This window comes from Diceros bicornis, chromosome 26, assembly GCF_020826845.1.
Source record: "Diceros bicornis minor isolate mBicDic1 chromosome 26, mDicBic1.mat.cur, whole genome shotgun sequence".
Classification (NCBI taxonomy): Eukaryota; Metazoa; Chordata; class Mammalia; order Perissodactyla; family Rhinocerotidae; genus Diceros; species Diceros bicornis.
In genome coordinates, this window is record NC_080765.1 from 32,069,283 (window position 1) to 32,090,329 (window position 21,047).

General features: G+C 45.0%; 1 protein-coding gene and 1 pseudogene across 1 annotated transcript in view; both read right to left on the reverse strand.

The window, feature by feature from the left end:
- The window catches only part of LOC131422020 (acyl-coenzyme A synthetase ACSM2B, mitochondrial-like), a 29,369-nt pseudogene extending 18,706 nt beyond the window's left edge, over positions 1 to 10,663 (reverse strand).
- A 5,060-nt stretch (positions 10,664 to 15,723) lies between these two features.
- LOC131422021 (acyl-coenzyme A synthetase ACSM5, mitochondrial-like) overlaps positions 15,724 to 21,047 on the reverse strand; it is a 39,664-nt gene continuing 34,340 nt past the window's right edge. The window contains 5 exon segments of the mRNA XM_058568876.1: positions 15,724 to 16,084; positions 16,505 to 16,596; positions 16,599 to 16,623; positions 18,474 to 18,573; positions 18,659 to 18,786. Of these exon segments, the coding sequence (XP_058424859.1) occupies positions 15,983 to 16,084; positions 16,505 to 16,596; positions 16,599 to 16,623; positions 18,474 to 18,573; positions 18,659 to 18,786 (447 nt within the window). The 3' untranslated portion in view covers positions 15,724 to 15,982.

A 21,047-nucleotide genomic window follows, 5' to 3' on the forward strand; every position in this document is an offset into this window, starting at 1 on the left:
ACGTACCACCCAGAGTGACCTTGTACAAACAGAAAATGATCACATCACTCAATCTGTCCATGGTTTCCCATTCCTCACTGGATAAGGGCCAGAACCCTTACCACGGCCCCCAAGGGTCTGTAGTTCAGCGCCCACCCATCTTTCCAGGCCCGTTTGCCACCCTTGCTCCTCGCTGCCTGGACCCCAGGCACAGACGTCCTTTCAGTTGCTCTCATAATTTTCAGGCTTCCCTCCCCTCTGTGCATTCTCTCTGCTTGGAGCACTCCTCTCTGCCTCTTCTCCTGGCCAAATCCTACTCATCCTTCAGATCTCAGCCCAAATTTCACTTCCACTGAGAATTCCATGACCCCCTCAGATTAGTCAGTTCAAGTCTCCTTTTATAGCAAGGATTGGTGAACTTTCTCTGCAAAGGGCCAAACAGTAAATATTTTAGGCTTTGTGGGCCAGACGCTCTCTGTCCCAACTGCTCAAGTCTGCCATTATTGTGCAAAAGCAACCAGAGAACATGTGAGCAGGGCATGGCTGTGTTCCAATACAACTTTATTTACAAAAACAGGCTGTGGGCTGGATGTGGCCTACAGGTCACAGTTTGCCAACTTTTCTTTAATAGATTCTTATGAAATTATCATGTCATTTATCAAAATTGTGGTTAAATAATTATGTGTGCAATTAATAGTTTAACAGCTATCTTTCTCCAAAGACCTGTAAGTCACATGAGTACATAGACCATGTTTTGTTCACCCTGTACTAGCAACCTCTAGCATAGTGCTTGGCACATACTTTGCGTAAATAAATGGAAGAAGGATAGTATTTCCATATGAAGAGGGACAGCATGCTATGTGGAGGGGGCATCTTTGGAGGGAAGAGGGTGGTTGCATTTCTCTGCCATCAGTTTCCTTCACAAGGGAGACAGTGCCCAACCCAGGTGCTCAATTACCAACCTGCTCGCATGCAGCCCAGGGTCACCAGCCACCACTCAGGCACTCGGGGCAGCACCACCATCATGCGGTCCCCACGCTGCAGGCCACATGCCCCCAAGAGAACATCGGCCACCTGCTGGCTGAGTTCACACAGTTGGCTGAAGTTCCACATCACTTCATCCCCATCACTGCTCACCCACCACAGGGCTGGGCTGGGTGGCCACTAGCCAGCCTGAAGAAAGAGAAGACCTACTGATTAGGCTGGGCTGGTACGCAAGCACGTAGAATAAATGCCAGTCCTGGGACTGCCCCACCAATGCTTAGTCAGCTTTTTAATCTCAGAACCCCTGCACATTCTTAAGAAGTGTTAAAAACCCTAAAGAATTTTTATTTATATGGATTCTATCATCAACATTTACCATACTAGAAATTAAAACTGAGAAGTTTTATAAACGTGTGCTTTTAAAAATAACAGTAATAAACCATTATATACTACCACGAATAAGATACATTTTGATACAGAGGTAAGTATACTTTCCAAAACGAAAAAATAATGAGAAGAGAGGCATCATTCTACGTGTTTGCAAATCTCTTTAATGTCTTCCTTAGTAGAAGACAGTTGGATTTTCTTTTCTGTTTCTGCACTTACTTTGTTGCAGGATCACCATCGTGGACCCTCTGGAAAATGCCACTGTGCACTTGTGAGAGAAGGAAAGTGATGAGTGTAACTGTTACCTTAGATTGATGCATTTATTTGTTTATTTGTGTCTCTATATATTTATGTATTTATTTATTTCTGTTTTCCTTTTTTATTGTGGTAAAATTTACAGAACATAAAATTCACCATTTTAATCATTTTTAAGTGTACAGTTCAGTGGTGTTAAGTACATTCACATTATTGGGCAACCATCACCACTATCCATCTCCAGAATTTTTTCATCCTTCAAAACTGAAACTCTGCAGCCATAATACAATAACTCCCCAGTCTCACCTCTCCCTAGCCCCTGGAAACCATCATTCTACTTTCTGTCTCTGTGAATTTGACTACTCTAGGCACATCATATAAATGGAATCACACAATATTTCTCCTTTTGTCTGGCTTATTTCACAACATAATGTGGTCAAGTTTCATCTATGTTGTAGCATACATGGGGGTTTCATTCTTCTTTAAGGTTGAATAACATTCCTTTGTATAGATGTGTCAATTTTGTTTATCCATTCATCCATCAATGGACAATGGGTTGTTCCTACCTCTTGGCTGTTGTGAATAATGATGAGCATGGATATACAGATGTCTCTTCAAGACCCTGCTTCCAATTCTTTGGGATATATAGCCAAGAGTAGAATTGCTGGATTATATGGTAATTTCAGAGACTGCCATATTGTTTTCCATAGAAGCTGTACCATTTTACATTCCCACCAGTGGTGCACAAGGGTTTCAATTAGTCTTGGTTTTGTTTTGAAATAGTTTTGATTTCACAGGTTCCCCTGAATCTCTGGTATCCTCAGCAGTCCTCACATCATAGTTTGAGAGCAATATTGCAAAGTCAATGAAAAAATGTATTGATAGTTGTGTTACATATTTCAAAATTCCTCTCCATAGGAGTTGTACCATTTTGCACTTTGACCAGTAATGTGTTCGAGTGTCTATTTCCTCATAGCCCTGTCCACGGAGTATATTGTCAAACTTTTGTATTTAACTTCACTGGGAGGTAAAAAATCTTATTTCAGTGAAGTTTTAATTTGCATGACTCTTCTTATGAGTGAGGTGGGGCATTTTTTCTTACATTTAAGGGCCATTTGAGTTCACTTTTCTGTGAACTGTCATTTCATCTACTTTGCCCACTTTTACCTTGGGTTGTGTCTTTTCATTCTTGACTTCTAGGAGCTCTTTCTGTGTTAGGGATATTAACTCTTCTGCTGTGGTATGAGTTGAACTTTTTTCCCCCAGTTGTCATTAGGTTTTTGATTTTGCTTACAGTGTTATTAGCCAATGGAGAGGTTTTTTGATGTTTATATAGCAGATTCATTAAATCACTTCTTTTATGGATTCAGGATTTTGAGTCATGGTCGTAAAGGCCTTCCTCATTATTCCAAGGACGTCTTACTTTTATAGAAAAGCCAGAAATCTAAATTTTTACCTGAAATTTTTCAATTTTAAAATTTTGACCAAATTTTTTTAATAACTCTGCACCACAAGCCATCTCCAGCCTAGAGGCCCAGCATTTGTGATTTCTGCACTCAGGTTGTATCATGGTGTTGGGACCTCACGACAACACCACGGTTATGACTTCTTTTAAGCCCACCCTGGCATATCCACCTCTCCCTCCATCCCAGCCAAGATGAATCCTTCCATCCTCAATAAAAGTGCACAGAACTTGAAGCAAAGGAGTGGCAGGATCAGCAGTGAATGGGGTGGAATTTTAGAAGTCCAGCCGGGAAAGGAAAATTAGAAACTTCCACATCACTCTCTTTCTCTGATGTCTCATGGTGGAGCCCTTTTGACAATCCCTGCCTAGTGGCCATCCTGCACACTCCCTTGATGACAAGGACACGTAACTTTCTGGGAAGACTGATGCAGTCTTTGGCCAGTGCTGATTTTCTCTTATTAAACCCAAATCCACCTCCTCTATGAACCGAACACACTAGTCCTTGTTTCACTCTGAGAGGTCACAACAGAGCACATGCAGTATGTGCAGCAAACTGTGTGTCAGCTATCCCAGAGTTTTTGCTCCACTCTGCACCAGTCTCTTAGGCTCGTCTTTCTGCCAAGTCCATGCTCTTTTGCTCCTACCCCATGTTGCCTTCATGGAAGGTGTACATCTTCTTCATAGCTCATCCTAGTGCCTGACATGTAAGTGCTCAATAAATATATATTGAATGAAAGGGTGATTAATGAACTCAGCCAATTTGTCCAACTCTGTGCCTCTTCCCCACCCCATTACCTTCTCCACACCAGACCAGTGATCCACCACATCACTAGCAAAGTTAAACTTGGCAGGGACTTCCTGGTGGCCCCACTGCAGGGCTTCCAATTGCCTGCCATAAATGTTGACAGTGCGACTGGACATCTGACCCCCTTCAGGATACAAAGCCCCTGGAGTTTCTGCAGCCAGTGCCTGGTCATACCTGTGAAGGAAACAGGAGACAGAGGTGAGTCTTTGCCGTATAGTCATCAGTTGCTTAAGGAGATTCATCCCAGCCTTACAGGGTTCTTCCAGAAATTAATTTGTTGTGCTTATGACTGAATTGGCACTCAGTATCCATTTCAGTTTCCTTCTGGTGTGCCTTTCTCCAAAACCACAACACCCTGTCTAGATCCTATCTCTCCAGCACCTCTGACAGCTTTGTGAACACTCAATTCCATGCAATAAATCCCTTTGTGCTTAAAAAACAGTGGTGTGGTAGACTGAACTGTTGCTCCCAACAATTTGCCCCCTGCTTGTAGTGGGATATATGTCCCTATTCATTTTCAGGTGACTTGCCCAGTGCCATCTGGGGAAGAGTATATATCCATTGCTCATTGACTCTGGCTTGCCCATAGGATACGCTTTGGTCAATGAGTGGATGTGACTGTGTGGTTGGTCAGGAGCTCTTGCATTTATGTCCTCTGTCATGAGAGTAGCATGTCCCAGATAGGTGCCTACCTTCAGCCTGGGTCCCAGAATGATAGCACATGTGAGTTGAGCTGAGCCCAGCACATCCACGGCCAACCCACAAACCCAGGGGGAAAATATGCATGGTTATAAGCTCCTGAGATATCCCGGATGTTTGCTACTGTAGTAAATGCTGACTAATACAAGCAGCATCTATTTCCTTCAACTGAACCTTGACTCAGACATCTTGAATACTAAGCACCCAGCACAGAGGACCTAACACAGAGAATCACTGTAGAAATTGTAACAGTTGTAATTATTGTTTCCATCTATGCACTGGCTCCAGGGAAGGTAGTTCCAAGGCTGTGCAGGCTGGTCTCTGAGTTCCTCCACGTGCACTCGATGGGGGTTGCAGAATTTAAGTCTAATGACCTTTGATTCCAGGAGTCCTGCCAATTGGCTGCATTTCTATCCCCTGTTACCTAGGCAGCAGCAGCCAGAATGCTCAGGGTCTCTGACACTTGTGCCTACTCTCCTATTTTCCAGAAGAACAAGGAGTGAAGATTTCCTTAGCAGCTCCTGGGCGGGAATATTGATAGCCTTTGTTCCTGCTGGTCCCTCTCTCTTTCCATGGCTGGCTCTTTCCATTCTTCTGGCCTCGCCTCCTCAGAGATACGTCCTTCCCTGACCACCACCCACTCCTACTACCCTTTGATGACCCTTCTCCCAGATATCCCAGTCCCCCCCTTTTGTTGTGCTAAAGGCCCCATTTCCCTTGCCCAGTGTGGCCTCCTCCCTGAGACCTGGCAGATACTACCTTTCGAGGACCCTAGGGATTACAGACTGCAGGACCCTTGGATTTTCACTCTCCTCCATGGTTCTGACTTCTAAAGATGGGTTAGAGCCATCATGAGGCACGATCCCATCAGTCCACTCCTTGCAGCAGTGCTCACCTGCCAAGTCCCTTCAGGAAGTCTCTCTGGGGATCTCTTGGTGCACCCTCCTCCTGAGCAGACAGCTCCAGAATCCTTGCAGCCTTGGAGGAGAGCACAGCTAACCAAGCAGACAGCTCCAGAATCCCTCCAGCCTTCAAGGAGAGCACGGCTAATCATTAACTGTGGACAAGCCAGAGCCTTACTTGGGTAAATGCTGGTCGTCCATGCTGTGTTTGTGAATTGCACAGCCCTAAAACCTTGGGGCCCAGCAGGGACTGTTCTTTTAATCCAGGGGGTATAAAGGAGATTTATGCCCAGGACTGACAGCAACTTCATGCTCCAACCAGGGAGAGAGAAACAGAGCTCCCATAGGCTTGAGGTACATTCTCTCACCTCCCTTAGCCCTTTTCTTCACCTGATTTTCCTCTTACTCCAGTCTCTTTGGATGATTCCTCTTTTTCTCCTTTATCTGCACTCACTCCACACGTGATCTTCCCCGGGATCATAGCTGGGTCTTCAGCTCTAGTGGTTGGCAACTTGTGCGTCCACGACCATGCAGTAGAAGGTCTTGGTTCAGGACTGAGGGCCTGAAGCCTGTCTAGATTTGAATTTGGATTTTCCTGCTTTTGAGCTGTGTGCTCTTGAAGAAGTTATGTTACCCCGACTCCGAGCCTCAGTCTTCTCATCTGGAAAGTGGGGGATAATCCAAGGACACCTCTTAGAGGTGTGAGGAGTAGACTTGAGAATGAGCATCAAGCACCCAGCACATGAAGATGCTTCAAATAGCTCTAGAAAGGTGCATTAGAGTTTCAGCTGCTTCTGGAGAGGAGAGCTAGTTTGACTTTGAAACAGGCCAAAGTGGGTTTTTTAATTAAATTATTCAATTCAAATTTTATTTACTTATTCAAAAAGTAAATAAGGAAATGTTAAAAAAAAAAAAAAAAGGCCAAACACATGGCATATAGTAAGCACTCACTAAATTGTAGTGACTTCAGTCTAGAATGGGGGACTTGTGGGGGGGGTCTTTGGACTCACACACCTGCATGGACAGAGGGTCTGGGGATCATTGACCATTCCTCCTGGTCACATGGACACAGCAGATTTGGGGAATAAGGGTGGTGGGCCTGGGAACAGTAATTAGGGTCCCCAAAATAGAAGGAAGCTCAAAAAAGTCATTTGTTCCCCAGAAAGTGGGGCAAAAGGACCCGCAGACCCATTTGGTTGGCAAGTTCTGGGGCCGAGTTCCCCAGGACATGCCATGGAATGCTGTCCTCCCTGGAAATGTCTGTCCTGTCAATTAGTCAACAAGTATTTATTGACTGCTGCTCTCAGATGGACATGGAGGTGACCAAGTCAGAGCCCTTCCAGTTTGGAGGCGAGACAGCTAATAACATGTACAATGATCAAGTTCACCTTAGATATTGTTCAGGGTAGATCAGAGGTCAGGTCATGTCACAGTTCTTCTCAGCACCCGCCAGTGAATCCCATTTCAGGCAAAACAAATGTCCAAGTGTTGACCATGTCACCCAAGGCTCTACATGGTCTTCACACACACTCCCTTCCTCTCTGGCTTGATGTCCTGTCCCTTTACCACTCGCTGCACATCAGCCCCACTGGCCTCCTTGCTGTTCCTTGAAGGCACATCCTGCCTCAGGCCTTTGCACCTGCTGCTTCTTCTTCTCAGACCACTTTCCCCAGGTCTTTACAGGGATAACCCTTTCTCTCCCTTCAAATCTTTGCCAAAGTTTTTGTCACCTTCTCAATGAAGCTTACCCTGACCATCTACTTAAAATTGCAACCCACTTCCAGACTGGTTCTTCCTCCCCCCTTACCCAGTACTCTTTTTCCTTAATACTCATCATTTTCAAACATATTAAAGAATTTACTTATTCATTACTTTTTCTCTGTCTCCTTCCATTAGAATGCAAGCTACATAAGGGAAGAGTACGTTGATTTAGCTCAAGAACTTAGACAGTATGTAGCACACAGTAGATACTCAGCAAACATTTGACTGAATGAATAAGGGCTCTGAAGAAAATGAAACATGTTCACATGATAATGAGTATGACTGCGTGATGTGTGTGGCTGTGCGTGTGACAGCCTGCGTGTGAGTTTGTGCATGTCTGTCTGTGTGTGTGAGTGTGTGGGAGTGAGAGCATAGTTGTATGTGTATATGGGGGTTATGCGTACTTGTATGTGTGGATGTGTGTGTGCTGTGTGTATGTGTGTGAAGGTGTATGTGACTGTGTGTGTGACTGTCGTGTATGTATAGCTCTGTGAGTGTATGTGTGTGCCTGTGTATGAGTTTGGCACGTGTGTGAGTGTAGGTGTGTCTGTGTGTGAGTGTGGTTGTGAGCGTGTGTGGGGCTGTGTGATCATAGACATCTGTGTATGTTTGCATGTATGGGTGTCTATGTGTGGCTGTGCATATGCAGATGTGTTTCTGGCTATGTTTGTGTGTGTGTCCATGGTGTGTGTGTGCATGCTACTTTATTTAGGGTGGTCTGAAAATACCTCTCCCAGCGCACTGCACCTTGCACCCCGGGGACATTACGAAGGCACAGTGCTGGACTTTGATGAGCTTCTCATTGCAGGCTTACTCTTTTCTTCTTTTTAGGAAATCTTGACCTCTGCACACAGTTCAGAACACCACAGTGCAGTGGGAAATCTATGAGGTGGAAAATCAAGTTTTTCTTCAAAAATTTTTTAAAGGATAATGGCTACTTCATGCTTTCACTGCTGTGTAAATACGCACACGTGTAATCTTAACCAGAACTCTACGCGGGAGGCATGTGGAACACCGTCTTATAGATGAGGAAACAGGCTCCAAGGAGGAGGCCCCACAGCTGGCGGGTGCTGCAGTGGAACTTGGGTCTGACTTCAAAGTCCAACGTCTTTCTTACAGGCAACACTGTGTTTCTGAAAAGTGAGTTTAAAAGAAAAAGATCTGAAATGGTCACTGTTCAAGGCTGTGTCTGATCAGCTGGCCACTGGACTGAGTAACAGTGACTGGAGATTACAGTTACTGAGAGCTTGCTCTGGGCTACAGATGTTAGCACATTCAGGTTTTGCTGAATAACCTGGTATTTAAATCCCAGCTCTGCCACTTATAGCTGTGCAACTTTGGGCAAGTGACTCTACCTCTCAGAGCTTCAGTTTCCACCTCTGTAAACGGCAACCATCTAGAAGGTCATTTCTGCCACAGGCCTTTGAACTTGCTGTTCTCTGTGTCTAGGACACTGTCCTCCCCACTCCCCATGTCTGCACGACTTGCGCTCTCACCTATTTCAGCCTTTGCTCAAACGTCATCTTCACAACAAATCCTTCCCTGGCCACTTTATTTAAAATCTCACACCTCCATCTTATAGATCCTGTCCACCTTCTCTGCTTTTGTCCTTCGCACTGACACCATCAAATGTACTCTCATTTTTTTTTTTATTTGTCTGTTGTCTCTCTTTCCCACTGGGATGCAATTTCCAGAGGGGAGACATTCTGTCTTTTTTGTTCCCTGGTGTATCCTCAGTGCCTAGAACTGAAAGAATATTTTTTGTTAAATGAAGGGATGAATGAGACATGCCTCCTTTGTTGCTTTTTGTGGGGCTTAAATGAGATAATGTCCAATAAGTCCTCAGCACAGTTCAACAGTTAAGGAAAAGCTCAACAAATGGTAGATGTTTGTCATCATCACCACCACCACCATTATAGTCCTCATCTTCATCTTTATTAAGATAAGCATACGTGATGGGCTGCAGACCCCAGGGCAGAGAGAAATCCAGAAGCAGAGAGGAAGAAAGTGCTCCTGTGTGGGCATACGCTGGACATAATTGCTTCTCTCCTTAAAGATGCTGCTGTGATTGCAATATTGCACAACAGAATGTCAGGCTCTTTCTAGCTAAGGATCATTTCCCAAATCCGTGATAAATTCTGAAACAGGAAAGGGTCATCCTATAGCGAACACACAAGCATTATTACACAGTAAAAGCTGACACCACCTCAAATTGTGCTGAACTCAGTGGGCTTAGAAGAAACGCCAGTTGGAAGACAAAATCTTTCAAAACATGATGGGCAGAATGATAAAAAGGAGTCCTCAGCACTGGGAAGGTTGGGAAGAATAGATCTCGTGCAGTGTCCCAACCCCCAATATATAGAAGGAAACAAAGAGGCCCAGAGAGGGGAAGTGACTTGCCTGGGGACAAGTGAGGACTTCTCTTAGGGACTTTTCAGTGATCAAGAAAAGAAACAGGCACATTAATTTAGAGAAAAATATGAGGTAGGCAGTCTTCAGGTATAATCCTTGCTTGAAGCTTCCTCGGTGCCCTATTCTTCTCCGAAAAGTACCTTATTTTCCATCCATTCATTCAATGACTATTTACTGATGCCCACCAGGCAGCAGGTCCTAAAATGGGCACTGGGGTGGCAAACAGGACTCTGATTGACTCATGATCCTGAAAAGCCTGCAATCTACTAGGGAAGATGGGCAAAAACATCAGACAATAGCAGCCCAGTGTGACGCTCACGAAAGAGGATGTTAAATGAGACTTTCCCTGTTCTCTCGGAACTTTGGCTGAAGCCCAAAGACGAGACTAGGATGACAAATATCCACAGTTTAAAGAGAGGTTTTCCACACAATGTGCTCAAAGGTGGCCCCGAAGTTTGGAACTTTACCCACCTCCAGCCTGTGTATGACAGAATGCTACCCACAGAGCCAGCAGGTGGACTCGGAGGAAGGGAACTGATGATGTTTTAGGAAGATAAGATAAGCAAGTACCTCAAGAAAATGACTTGTACTAGTAACTAACACTGTGCCAGGCACTGGTCTACGAGCTTTACAAATACAAACTCACTGGAACCTCAAAACCCTCCAACGGGTGGGTGTCGTTTATTTCCCCATTTTATAGACGGGACAATGAAGCACGAAGAGGTCAAACAGCGTACTCAGTGCCGCACAGCCAGACAGCGCAGGAGCCGGTATTCAAACATCAGGCAGCTGGAGCCCACGTTCCTGCATTGAGGAGGGGAGACTCCATTTCACCCAAATTCTCCCCTCACCTCTGCTGGATGTTTTCTGAGTTCCAAAAACCCGTCCACTCGCTCCAGGATGTCACCAGAATGTGGAAAGGCTCTTGGAAGGGACCTGCACTTTCAGAATTCCAGCATTCAGAATGTGGAATGCTTGGCCAATGGGCCAGTGGGCATTGCTGAAGACCACCATGTCTGAGCTGATTTGAGGGGGCCCCACCCAACACGGCTGCCTGCCAGGCAAGGGGCCCTCACAGGATAGAGGGAAGAGGGTGTATCATTGGATGGAGATCCAAGAGCGGAGCGGTGAGAGGTTGACGACGCAGTCGTCCGCATCAGGGCAGCATCAGGAAGGACCACACTAGCACCGATCAGGAGTACACCTCACCCCTCTACCCACCTTCCCCTGACCTGCCGGACCCTGGAAGAGGGGAGCGGACGGCCACCTGAGGAAGCGTGAGAGAACACGGCACACAGCTGGGCGAGGCCGGCTGGTGGAAGAGGGGCAGCTCTAAGCTGGAGTTAAGTGCTGATGTGGATTGGACTAAACACTTAACACCTGGAAAGGAGGCTTGAGCGAGAATAAAATGGTAAGGGATCTACCCAGGGATTTACAGTCCTTTGGAAGAGGAAGAGAGAGCGACATAGTGGCTTTGAATATCAGTGGTAGGAGGAAAAAATATAAAGCTCTTTTCTGACCGCAGCCCATCAAGCCCAGCCCACTCAATGTCTCCATTATCTCTGCCACCACGTGGTTAGGGAGGGTGTCCTGGGATCCCGCAAAAGTCAGGGAAAACTTTACAGAAGAAATGACTTAAAAGCTGAGCCTTACCTACAGTTGAGCCCTCAGGCCAGGAAGAGGCAGGGAAGCAAAGCAAAAGGAGCAAAGGGAAGTTCAGTAAGAAAAGGAATGAGGCCAAGAGTGAGAGGGAGGAAGTGTGACCCTGGAAAGTGGGGCTGGGGTCTTGGCAGGTTCTCCCAACTCCAGACAGGAGAGGGGGTGGAGACCTGGGGAGGGGCTGCTATGCAAAATCCCCCTTGGGCTTCAGTCTTCTCCTCTGTTCACTGGAGATAATAATACTTTCTTCTTAAGATTACAGTGGGAATTCAGTTAGATCAGTTTTCCCCAAAGTGGGTTTTGCAAGGTGATTTTATTTAATTAATTAATAATTAATTAATTAATTTTTTATTGAGGTCACATTGGTTTATAACGTTGTGTAAATTTCAGGTGTACATCATTATATTTCAGCTTCTGTATAGACTGCATCGTGTTACCACCAATAGTCTAGTTTCCATCCATCACTGTACACATGTGCACCTCTATCCCTTTCGCCCTCCCCCAGCCCCACTTCCCCTCTGGTAGCCACCAATCTGTTCTCTGTATCTATGTGTTTGTCTATCTTCCACATATAAATGAAATCATACGGTGTTTGTCTTTCTCTGTCTGACTTATTTCGCTTAGCATAGTACCCTCAAGATCCACCCACGTTGTTGCAAATGGCATAATTTCATCTTCCTTTATGGCTGAGTATATACATTCCATTGTGTATATGTATCACATCATCTTTATCCACTCATCCACTGATGGGCACTTAGGTTGCTTCAAACTGGTGCAGCTGCTTGGAAAACATATGGAGATTTCTCAAAAAATTGAAAAATAGAAATACCACACAATCCAGCTATTCCCCTTCTGGGTATTTATCCAAAGAACATGAAAACACTAATTTGAAAAGATATGTGCACCCCTATGTTCACTGCAGCATTGGTCACAACAGCCAAGAGCTGCAAGGTGATTTTAGACGAGCAGTTTTCATGTTTGTGGGTATTTTGATGTGTATTGGGAAAACATGAACAGAACTCCAGACTCGTCGTTTAATGAGTATTCTATTTCTTAGGGTGAAGATATTTTCTTCTAGAAGTGAGTTGATTTACAGCACGATGGTCTGTGGATAGAGCTACAATCGTGAGAGTAGAATGGGAACGAGTGAAGATCAAGAATAACAGAGGATTTCAGCAGAGCATTCAGCACGATGCCTGGCACAGAATAAACTGGCAGTAAAGGATGGCGGTAGCACTCGTCCTTGCTGCTCTAACTACCGATGACGTCTGGGGCTGGGGGTGCAGCTGGGAAGTGCTGGGTGGTGGTGCTGGCTCCCTGTGGTGTGGCTGCAGCTGGGAGTTTTGTCTTTTCCTTTGGAGCTGAGCTGGGCTGAAGTGACTGTGGGAGAGCTGGCTGGGAGTCACGTGTGTCAGCAGGGCCCCTCGGGGGAGGGTGATTGTGTCTCCCCGACCCTTTATCATCCTTGGCTTGTCCTGACTGAAGTCTAAGCCCAGGCCCCTGGTGGAGAGCTCTGACTGCAGCGGGAGAACAGACTGGTTCAGCCCAGAGGGGAGAGGAGGGGAATCCAGACAGCATCCGACCTGCAGACAAGGCATCTGAGGCTGAGAGACCGGAGCAGTGTGACCACAGCACAGTGACGGCAGGTGCCGCTTCCCCCAGGCGTCATTTCCACCCAAGCCACGGCTTTCAGGGAACTGACATTTTGGGGGCTCATTAGGAATCCCAGCAGCGCCCCATGCCACGACTACAGGCCCCAGCCCAAGAGCACTAGTGATGTGGAGTCAGACCTGCCTGTTTTCCTGGCCTCTGGCGCCCCCTCCTGTTGGGCCTGGGCAAATCCCCTGTCTGAATTTCCACCTTTAAAATGAAGAGAATTTGCCCAGCCCAGGAATGCCATAAAAACAAATGGCGTAGGGGCGCCGGGTGGCGCAAGCAGTTCAGTGCTCGCGCTCTGCTGCCGGGGCCCGGGGTTGCCAGTTCGGATCCCTGGTGTGCACCAACGCACCGCTTGTCAAGCCATGCTGTGGCGGCGTTCCATTTAAAGTGGAGGAAGATGGGCATGGATGTTAGCTCAGGGCCAGTCTTCCTAACAACAACCACAAAAAAAAAATGGCATAAAGAACAACAGAAAGACAAGTACTGTATGATATTACTTATATGTGAAATCGAAAAAAGTTAAACCTGTAATAAACAGAGAGTAAAATGGTAGCTACCTGGGCGTGGGGGGATAAGAGTGACGCCGTTTAAGGGTACTAACTTGTAACAAGTAGCAAATAAGCCCTAGAGATCTAATGCACAGTATAATGAATATAGACAACAATATTGTGCCATAATGATGTAATGTGATAAATATCACTACAACCATATTACAGCATATAATGTATCAAAGTAACACACTGTACACCTTAAACTTACACAATGTTACATGTCAGATTTATCTTTAAAAAAAAGAATAAGTAAATCACTTTGACCCGATTTTTTCTTTTTAAGGGCTAGGAAACCTTAAGGGGGTCATTTCTCTGTCATTTCCCTGGCACTCATTGGAGAAAGACAAAATTGCGAAACCAGGCCATCGTGAATCAGTTGTGAAAGGCGAAGCATGTGTGGACACTGGGCTGGGCCCCCTGGGTTTGAATTCCAGCTCTGTGAGATACTAGCTGTGTGAACTTCAGCAAACTGCTTAACCTCTCTGTTCCATCTGTAAAAAGAGGATGTTATCAATACCTGTCCAACAGGATGGCTGAGAGGTAACATTTAGAGCTGTGCCTGGACATAGCTGGCGCCGAGTGTGAGCTGTTCTTAGAAACACTGACCTGCCTTGCCCACCTCAGGGCCTTTGCACATGGATATCCTTTGTTCAGAAAGCTCAGCCCCAGTCTCTTGGTTTACTGCCACCTTTCCTTCAACCCCAGCTCAGGGGGGACCTCCTTATGGAAGCCTCTCCTGATACCCTGTGTCCCCCCAGTCTTGATCAGCCCCCAAATATGTTTTAACTGTAGTGTTTCCTTTATAGCATTTATCACACTTGGTCATTATTGGCATTATTCTTTGATGAATAATATCAAGCTCTCCACTAGACAGTAAACTCTACAAGGCTAGTGTTATGAGCTGAATTGTGTCCCCCTAAATTCATATGCTGAAGTCCTAACCTCCAGTACTTGAGAATGTGGCTGTATGCAGAGTCAGGGCCTATAAAGAGGTGATTAAGTTAAATGAGGTCGTTAGGGTGGGCCCTAACCCAATGCGACTGGTGTTCTTATAAGAGGAGATGAGGACACAGTCACTCACAGAGAACAGGCCATGTGAAGACACAGGAGGAGACAGCCGTCTACAAACCAAGGAGAGAGGCCTCAGAATGAAACCAACCCTGCCAACCCCTTCATCTTGGACTTGCAGCCTCCAGAACTGAGGAAATAAATCCCTGCTGTTAAAGCCCCCCAGTCTGTGGCACTCTGGTTGGCAGCCCGAGCTGGCTGATACAGGGAGGGACTGGGCTGGCTGTTGCTTATCATCGCATTCGCAGAGCCCAGCACTGAGTAGGCGCTCAATAAATCACGATTGGTGCATGAGTGGAGGTGCTGGGGGTCGGGTAAGCAGCACTGGGTTGACTCTGAGTTTCCATCTGCTTCTTCTCCACCTGGCTGGTCTCAGCTGCCCAGAATCATCCTTTCTGTTTCTGGGCCTGGGATGTGGCTTCAGGTCCTCGTGTCCTTCCTGATAAGACACACTACACTACCATTTGGGGACGATGACTTAGGGTGTGGAGGAAGAACTAGACATGAGGCAGAGAGTTGTTTGAGGGGATTGTTTCTTTAAAATAATTTTTTCATTAAAATAGTTATACATACTCAGTTATACTGAGAAAACTTGGAAAATAGAGGAATGTAGAGGAAAGGAAAAAACCGTCATCCATTATTTTCAATACCCAGGAAAATTACTATTAACGTTTTAGTGTATTTCCTCCCCATCGTTTTTCCATCTACAGTTTTTCTTTTATCTTTCAAAGCTGTGACAGCTGTGACTCTCCAGTATTCATATGTTATTTTTATTCTGACTTAAAACTAAGATAGCTCAAGTTTTCCCCAAGGCATATTTTTAATGGCCACATAATATGTTATTGAGTTAACCTACTGCAATTAGTTGATCATTACTCTATTATTTGGACTTAGAATTTTTTCCTCTTTTTTCATAGTTTTAAACAATGCTACTGTAAACATCTTTTGAATCCTTCCTTTTGTAGTGATTCCCAAAGATGGAATTTCTGAACTAAAGGCTGTGACCATTTTTTTATGGCCCTGGATATGATTATCAAATGGCTGTATCAAAAGGATCAAATGGTTGCACTCCCATTGGCAGTGAATGAGATCACAAGTGTTCTGACCTTGTGGTGACCTGTCCCTCCGAGGGCCAGCTGCAAGCTCTTAGGAAGTAAGACCAGTGGGCAGCTGCTGAAGACGCCTCCAGACAGAGGGGGAAGTTGAGCCACCAAACATCTGCTAGGCTGGGCAGGGGCCATGCGCTCTGGGTCAGTGATGTTCTTTTCTTCCAGGGTCATCCAGTGATTCTGGAGATGTCCATTTGGAAGCCGAGAGCCTTTGATGTCACAGGGTTGAAGGAATGATGCTCCAAGTGAGGACTAAGCAGTGACCCCACCAGTTCCCCTTAGAACCTTCAGAGGCCTGTGGGGCCTTTCTGGGGTTGTTTCTCATCTCCTCCACTCTTGACTTCTAAGTTTACTCCTTTGGATCTTTCCAGACACCGTCTTTGGCAGTTATGAAACAAAGGCCACCTAGTGACCATAAAACAAAAACAAAAACACTTTGAAATCATCATTTCCCAGAAAGACTTTTGTCTCGAAAAGAGTCATTACCATCGGCCACTTCGTCAGAAAGCCTCCATGAGTCATGGTTTTCTCCAAATGGCAACAATCAAAACAGTCAGAGCCTGGAGCACGTGATCTTTCCCACAGTGTTTCAGCACCACCCCCTGAATCTGATTTACAGTCACTTCTTAGAGGAGGAACAGAATGTGCTTTGGGGAGGCCCCGTGAACAGACAGGCAGAAAAGGCTGCAGCAGCTGCTGGGCCTGTTTGTGCCTTCATCTCCCCAGCGCCGAGCCCGGAGGGGGAGCCCAGGTAGCGTGTGCCCTCCTGAGTCCCCAGCTCATCATGTCCTAGAACCCCCGATGTTTACCTTCCTGGGGTACTTGTACGGAGCAGTCACCCTTTTCACGTGCTCCTGGAGCTCCCAGGTTAGTTCCTCTGGATCATGAGAGGAGTAGGCTGAGAAAGGACTATGAACGCCTTTACTACCTGCCAGAGAAAAAAAACAATCAGGCCTTGTGTAACAACTCTTTTCTCCCTAACCTAGCCTGTGAATAAGCACTCACTTTTACCAGCAAAAGAAGCAAGTTCTACAATTCCTTGGGCTCAGCCAGTGAAATGGACAACACCAACTTTTTCTGTTGCTTGCCTTTCCAGGACCAACTCTCGGGAGCATTGGCTTTTGTGGAATGATTTCAGACTCCTACCTATTTCCCAAACTAGTCTCCATACCTGAAGTGACACCCTTAGGAGCCAACATGCTTCTCTTAGGATGCAAATACTTTGGAGAGAGAAGCTTCACAAACTCCTTAAGTCCCATTACGTCCAGGTTTTCCTGACTAGGAAGGTAACTAGGCGTAGGTTTGGAGAGGCAGGATCGGGGAACAGTGCAGACCACTTTCAAGGGGAGGGGGCTCTTTCTGAGACTGCATGTGTGAGCATCTGCAATCAGCAAACATTTTGCTGCACGACCTATATTCCAGGCATCCTGAGGGACATGCTGCACCTTGGCGCTCTCTGCCCATGTCTTTCTTGCAGGCTGCCTCCTGCGAAGGAAGAGGAAGAGTCCCAAACTCAGGCACAACAAAACGTGGTTTCTGGTAAGAACAGAAAAATCCAAAGGCCAGGAGGTTGCTTGTTCATACCAGCATACAACTCTGTCAACACATCCTGTTAAGCGGTGGTTCACTGTCCTTGCATACTTCCAAAGGTGAGCATCTCACCACCATTTCATGTTCAGACAGATCTGGCTTTTAGGAAGGGCTTTCTCTTACTGCTAAAACTACCAAACATTTACTGAGCACATTCTATGTGCCAGGCTCTGTTCTGAACGCTTTATATGGATTTTCTGTGAGCACACAGCAATTTGTCACAGCCCCAGCTAATTTGCAGCATGCAGAACTAGGCATACTTTTCCAGGTGTCATTTCTCCAGCATACAGATGGGATTCTCACCTCCCTCATTCCACATTAGTGGCCTCAAATTTTAGTGGGCATCAGAATCAGTTGGCTGGGGACTTCTGGTCAAAATGAAGATTCCTTGGGCTGCATCCCAGTCACTCGGATTCAGCAAGTCTGACTTGAGGTCTAGAAACCTGCACCTTAAACAAGAACCCCAGACGATGCAGCTGTGAGCAGTCCAGGGCCCAGACGGAGCATCACTCCTCTGGCCCTGGTTCTTCTGAGAATGTAGCTTGAAGTTGCACCAACTTTCATAAAGTAACTACATACAACTTCAGAATTACATTGGATTTACAGCCAGTGAAAAGCACAGAGGTCTGCCTATGAGCTTATTTCTCCCATTCTATCTGTTCCTTTGGGACCCTGGGAAGGAATTGGCATTTCTCCTGAGAAAGGCTAGCTTATTGAATTTGGCCCATCTTTCTGATAGATCAAGGTCACTGCAGATACTTATTCTGTCATCCCTCGAGTTAGCTGTTCCCCCCAGGTTAGAGCCACCAGCCACTATGTCTGGGGCACTTTCTATGTCCTCATCTGCAAATGGAAAAGGACTTTCTATGGGACAGGACAGATGACAAAGCCTGCACCTACCACTACCATCTCCCACCCAACAGTCAGCCTTTTTTGGACCCAGTTCTGTCTCTAGTTGTCATCAAAGTGTTGGTATCTTCCCCTGGTGTCCCTCTAGAAAGTATTTATAGCTCTAAAGACACGAGGGCAATGCTCAACCGAAAGGAATGTGTGTCTGATGGCAGCATTTCAGACTCTATGGTGCCTGGATGGCAGAAAGATAGGGGGGAATCTGGGCCTTCCAGATTATTCTGCTGGGTGCTAATAGGCAGAGACTCAGGGGGCAATGTTCTTGGCTGGACTGGTTACCTCTCCTCTGTCGGGGTCTGGGCTGCTGACCACAGCAGACTCCAGGACAGCTGGGTGCTTGGCAAGGGCACTTTCCACCTCAACTGGCCTGATCCGGTAGCTGGAAGAGGAAAGCAAACTCTTCCATATGACCTCCCCTCGCCCATGAAGCTTCGAAGGGAGAAGAAAAGAGCAGACAGCTTGACCTTGTGGAATTGATCACATCGTCGTTTCTTCCCATGAACCAAAAGTAGCCATCCTTGTCCATGTGGGCTCGGTCCCCCGTGATGTAAAAGTCCCCTCGTTCTGATGCGGCCGTCTTCTCAGGATTGTCCTGAAAGACGAAGAAAGCCCATGAAGGGACATCGGGGCACAGCCATTCAGACCAGCTACAGCCCGAGTGGCCCCATGTAGGAGCCTGGGGGCCCCTCAACAGGAAGTCCAGCAGTCCCCAAAGCCCAAGCTGGCCAGAATTTCCCACTGGACAAGGGGCCGTGAATTTGTGGGGTTTCTCTCTTATAGTTGGAAGGAAGCTGTCAGGAAATGATTAAGGACAGCCACCCACTACCATCCTTAGAGGGGTCCTGGGAAGCATAGTTGAATGCAGGAGGGAGGGCACAGGCTTGGTATTTAGGATAAAAAAATCACACTGATACTCTGTGCTCAGGAATCACTGAAGGTAGAAAGTGAGAGCCTGGCAAAAATCAAGGGTAGAGGAAAGAGAAAAAAAAAATCAAACTCTGATTCTCAAAATTTTAAAGAAAAAGCTATTACTCAGCAAGAAAAAGAAATAAATCACTGATATATGCAATGATATGGATGAATCTTAAAAACACGATGCTAACTAAAAGATACCAGACACACACAATGTAATACTTGATGATTCCATTTATATGAAGTTCTTTTTTAAAAAACAAAGAGGCAAAGTTACTCTACAGTGACAGCAAATAATTTAACAATTGCCTGTGGCTTGGTGATTGGCTGCAAGGGGCTACAAAGAACTTTTAGAGGTGATAAAATGTACAGGTCATTGACCTGTACATTTAACATTGGTGCATTTTATTGTATGTAAATTATAATTTATATACAATATAAATTATAATGCAATTTAAAAAATGCATTCTGAGAAAAAAGAAAAAAGCTAAGCTATCAACACTGAAAAATAAATCCATCACAAAATCTGTAAGAAATGTACACAGAAAACTTAAAACTCTACAGAACATTAGAGAAGATACAAATAAATGCAAAAACGGGAAGACTTAATATCGTAAAGATGTTAATTTTTTCCAAATTGATCTATAGACTTAGTACAACTCCAATTAAAATGCTAACAAACATTTTGCATGGAACTTCACAAGTTGACTCTAAATGTATATAACAGCAGAGGGCCAAGATTAGGTAAAACATCTCCAAGAAGTTGAGTAAGAAGGAGAGACGTGCTCTACTAGATGTCAAGACTTATGAGAACGGTTTGTGGACAAGTCTCTCTGGTACCAGCACAGATAAAACAAGTGACAATTAAGTAGAAGAAAGTGCCCAAACTTATCTATCTATGGATATATCAAACTTTTATATCTGACCAAGTCAACATGACAGATCACTGGGGAAAGGAGAGTTGTTCAACAAATTGGCTATCCACGTGGAAAAAATAAAATAGATCCCCACCTCACACCATACGTAAACCAACCACAAATGGTTACAAACTTAAATGTCAAAAGCAAAACTTTAAAACTATTGGAAGAAAATGTAAATGAATGTATATTTCCTACCCCAGCATAGAAAATGACCTAATAAATAAGATACTTAAAGCACTAACCATAGAAGAAAAAACTTATTGATTTGACTATGTGAAAATGAAAACTTCTGTTCAACAAAAACACCTTAAACAAAGTGAAAAGAAAAGCTACAAGCTGGGAAAAGATGTTTGCAACTGATACAACAAAAAAGGGATCGGTATCAAGAGTATACTAAATAACTCTTATACATCAATTAGAAAAGACAAACAACTCAACAAAAGTTGGCAAAGGCATGAACAGGCATTTCAAAAAGAGGAAATACAAATGGCTACTGAACTTATGAAGAGATATTCAACTTCACTAGTAACCAAGGAAATGGATAGAATACCATGAGTTAACACTTTACACCTACTAGACTGTCAATCTACTACACATGACTGAACCATTTCTTAAATTTTGAGTTTTTCCTCCATTTTTCAGTTATAAACAATGCTGCAGTGCACATCTTTGTGTGCCAAATATTTTCTTGCATTTTGAGTTCTTTTCTTTGTAGTTATTCCCAAAGATGGAATTCCTAAGCCAAAGGGTATGACCAGTTTCATAGCCCTGGATATCAAGTTACTTTATCAAAATTACTTTATCAAAAGGGCTAAGCTGTTACACTCCTATTTGCAGTGAATGGGATCACAAGTGTCCAGAGACCATGGTGACTCGCCCTTAGGATTCTTGTGGGAATGTAAATTGGTACAAGCACTTTAGCAAAATTAAACACTTTCTTGTAAAGTTGAACATCCCCACATCCCATGACATAACAATTCCACAGCTAGATATATTCCAAAGAGCAACTTTAGCATCTGTG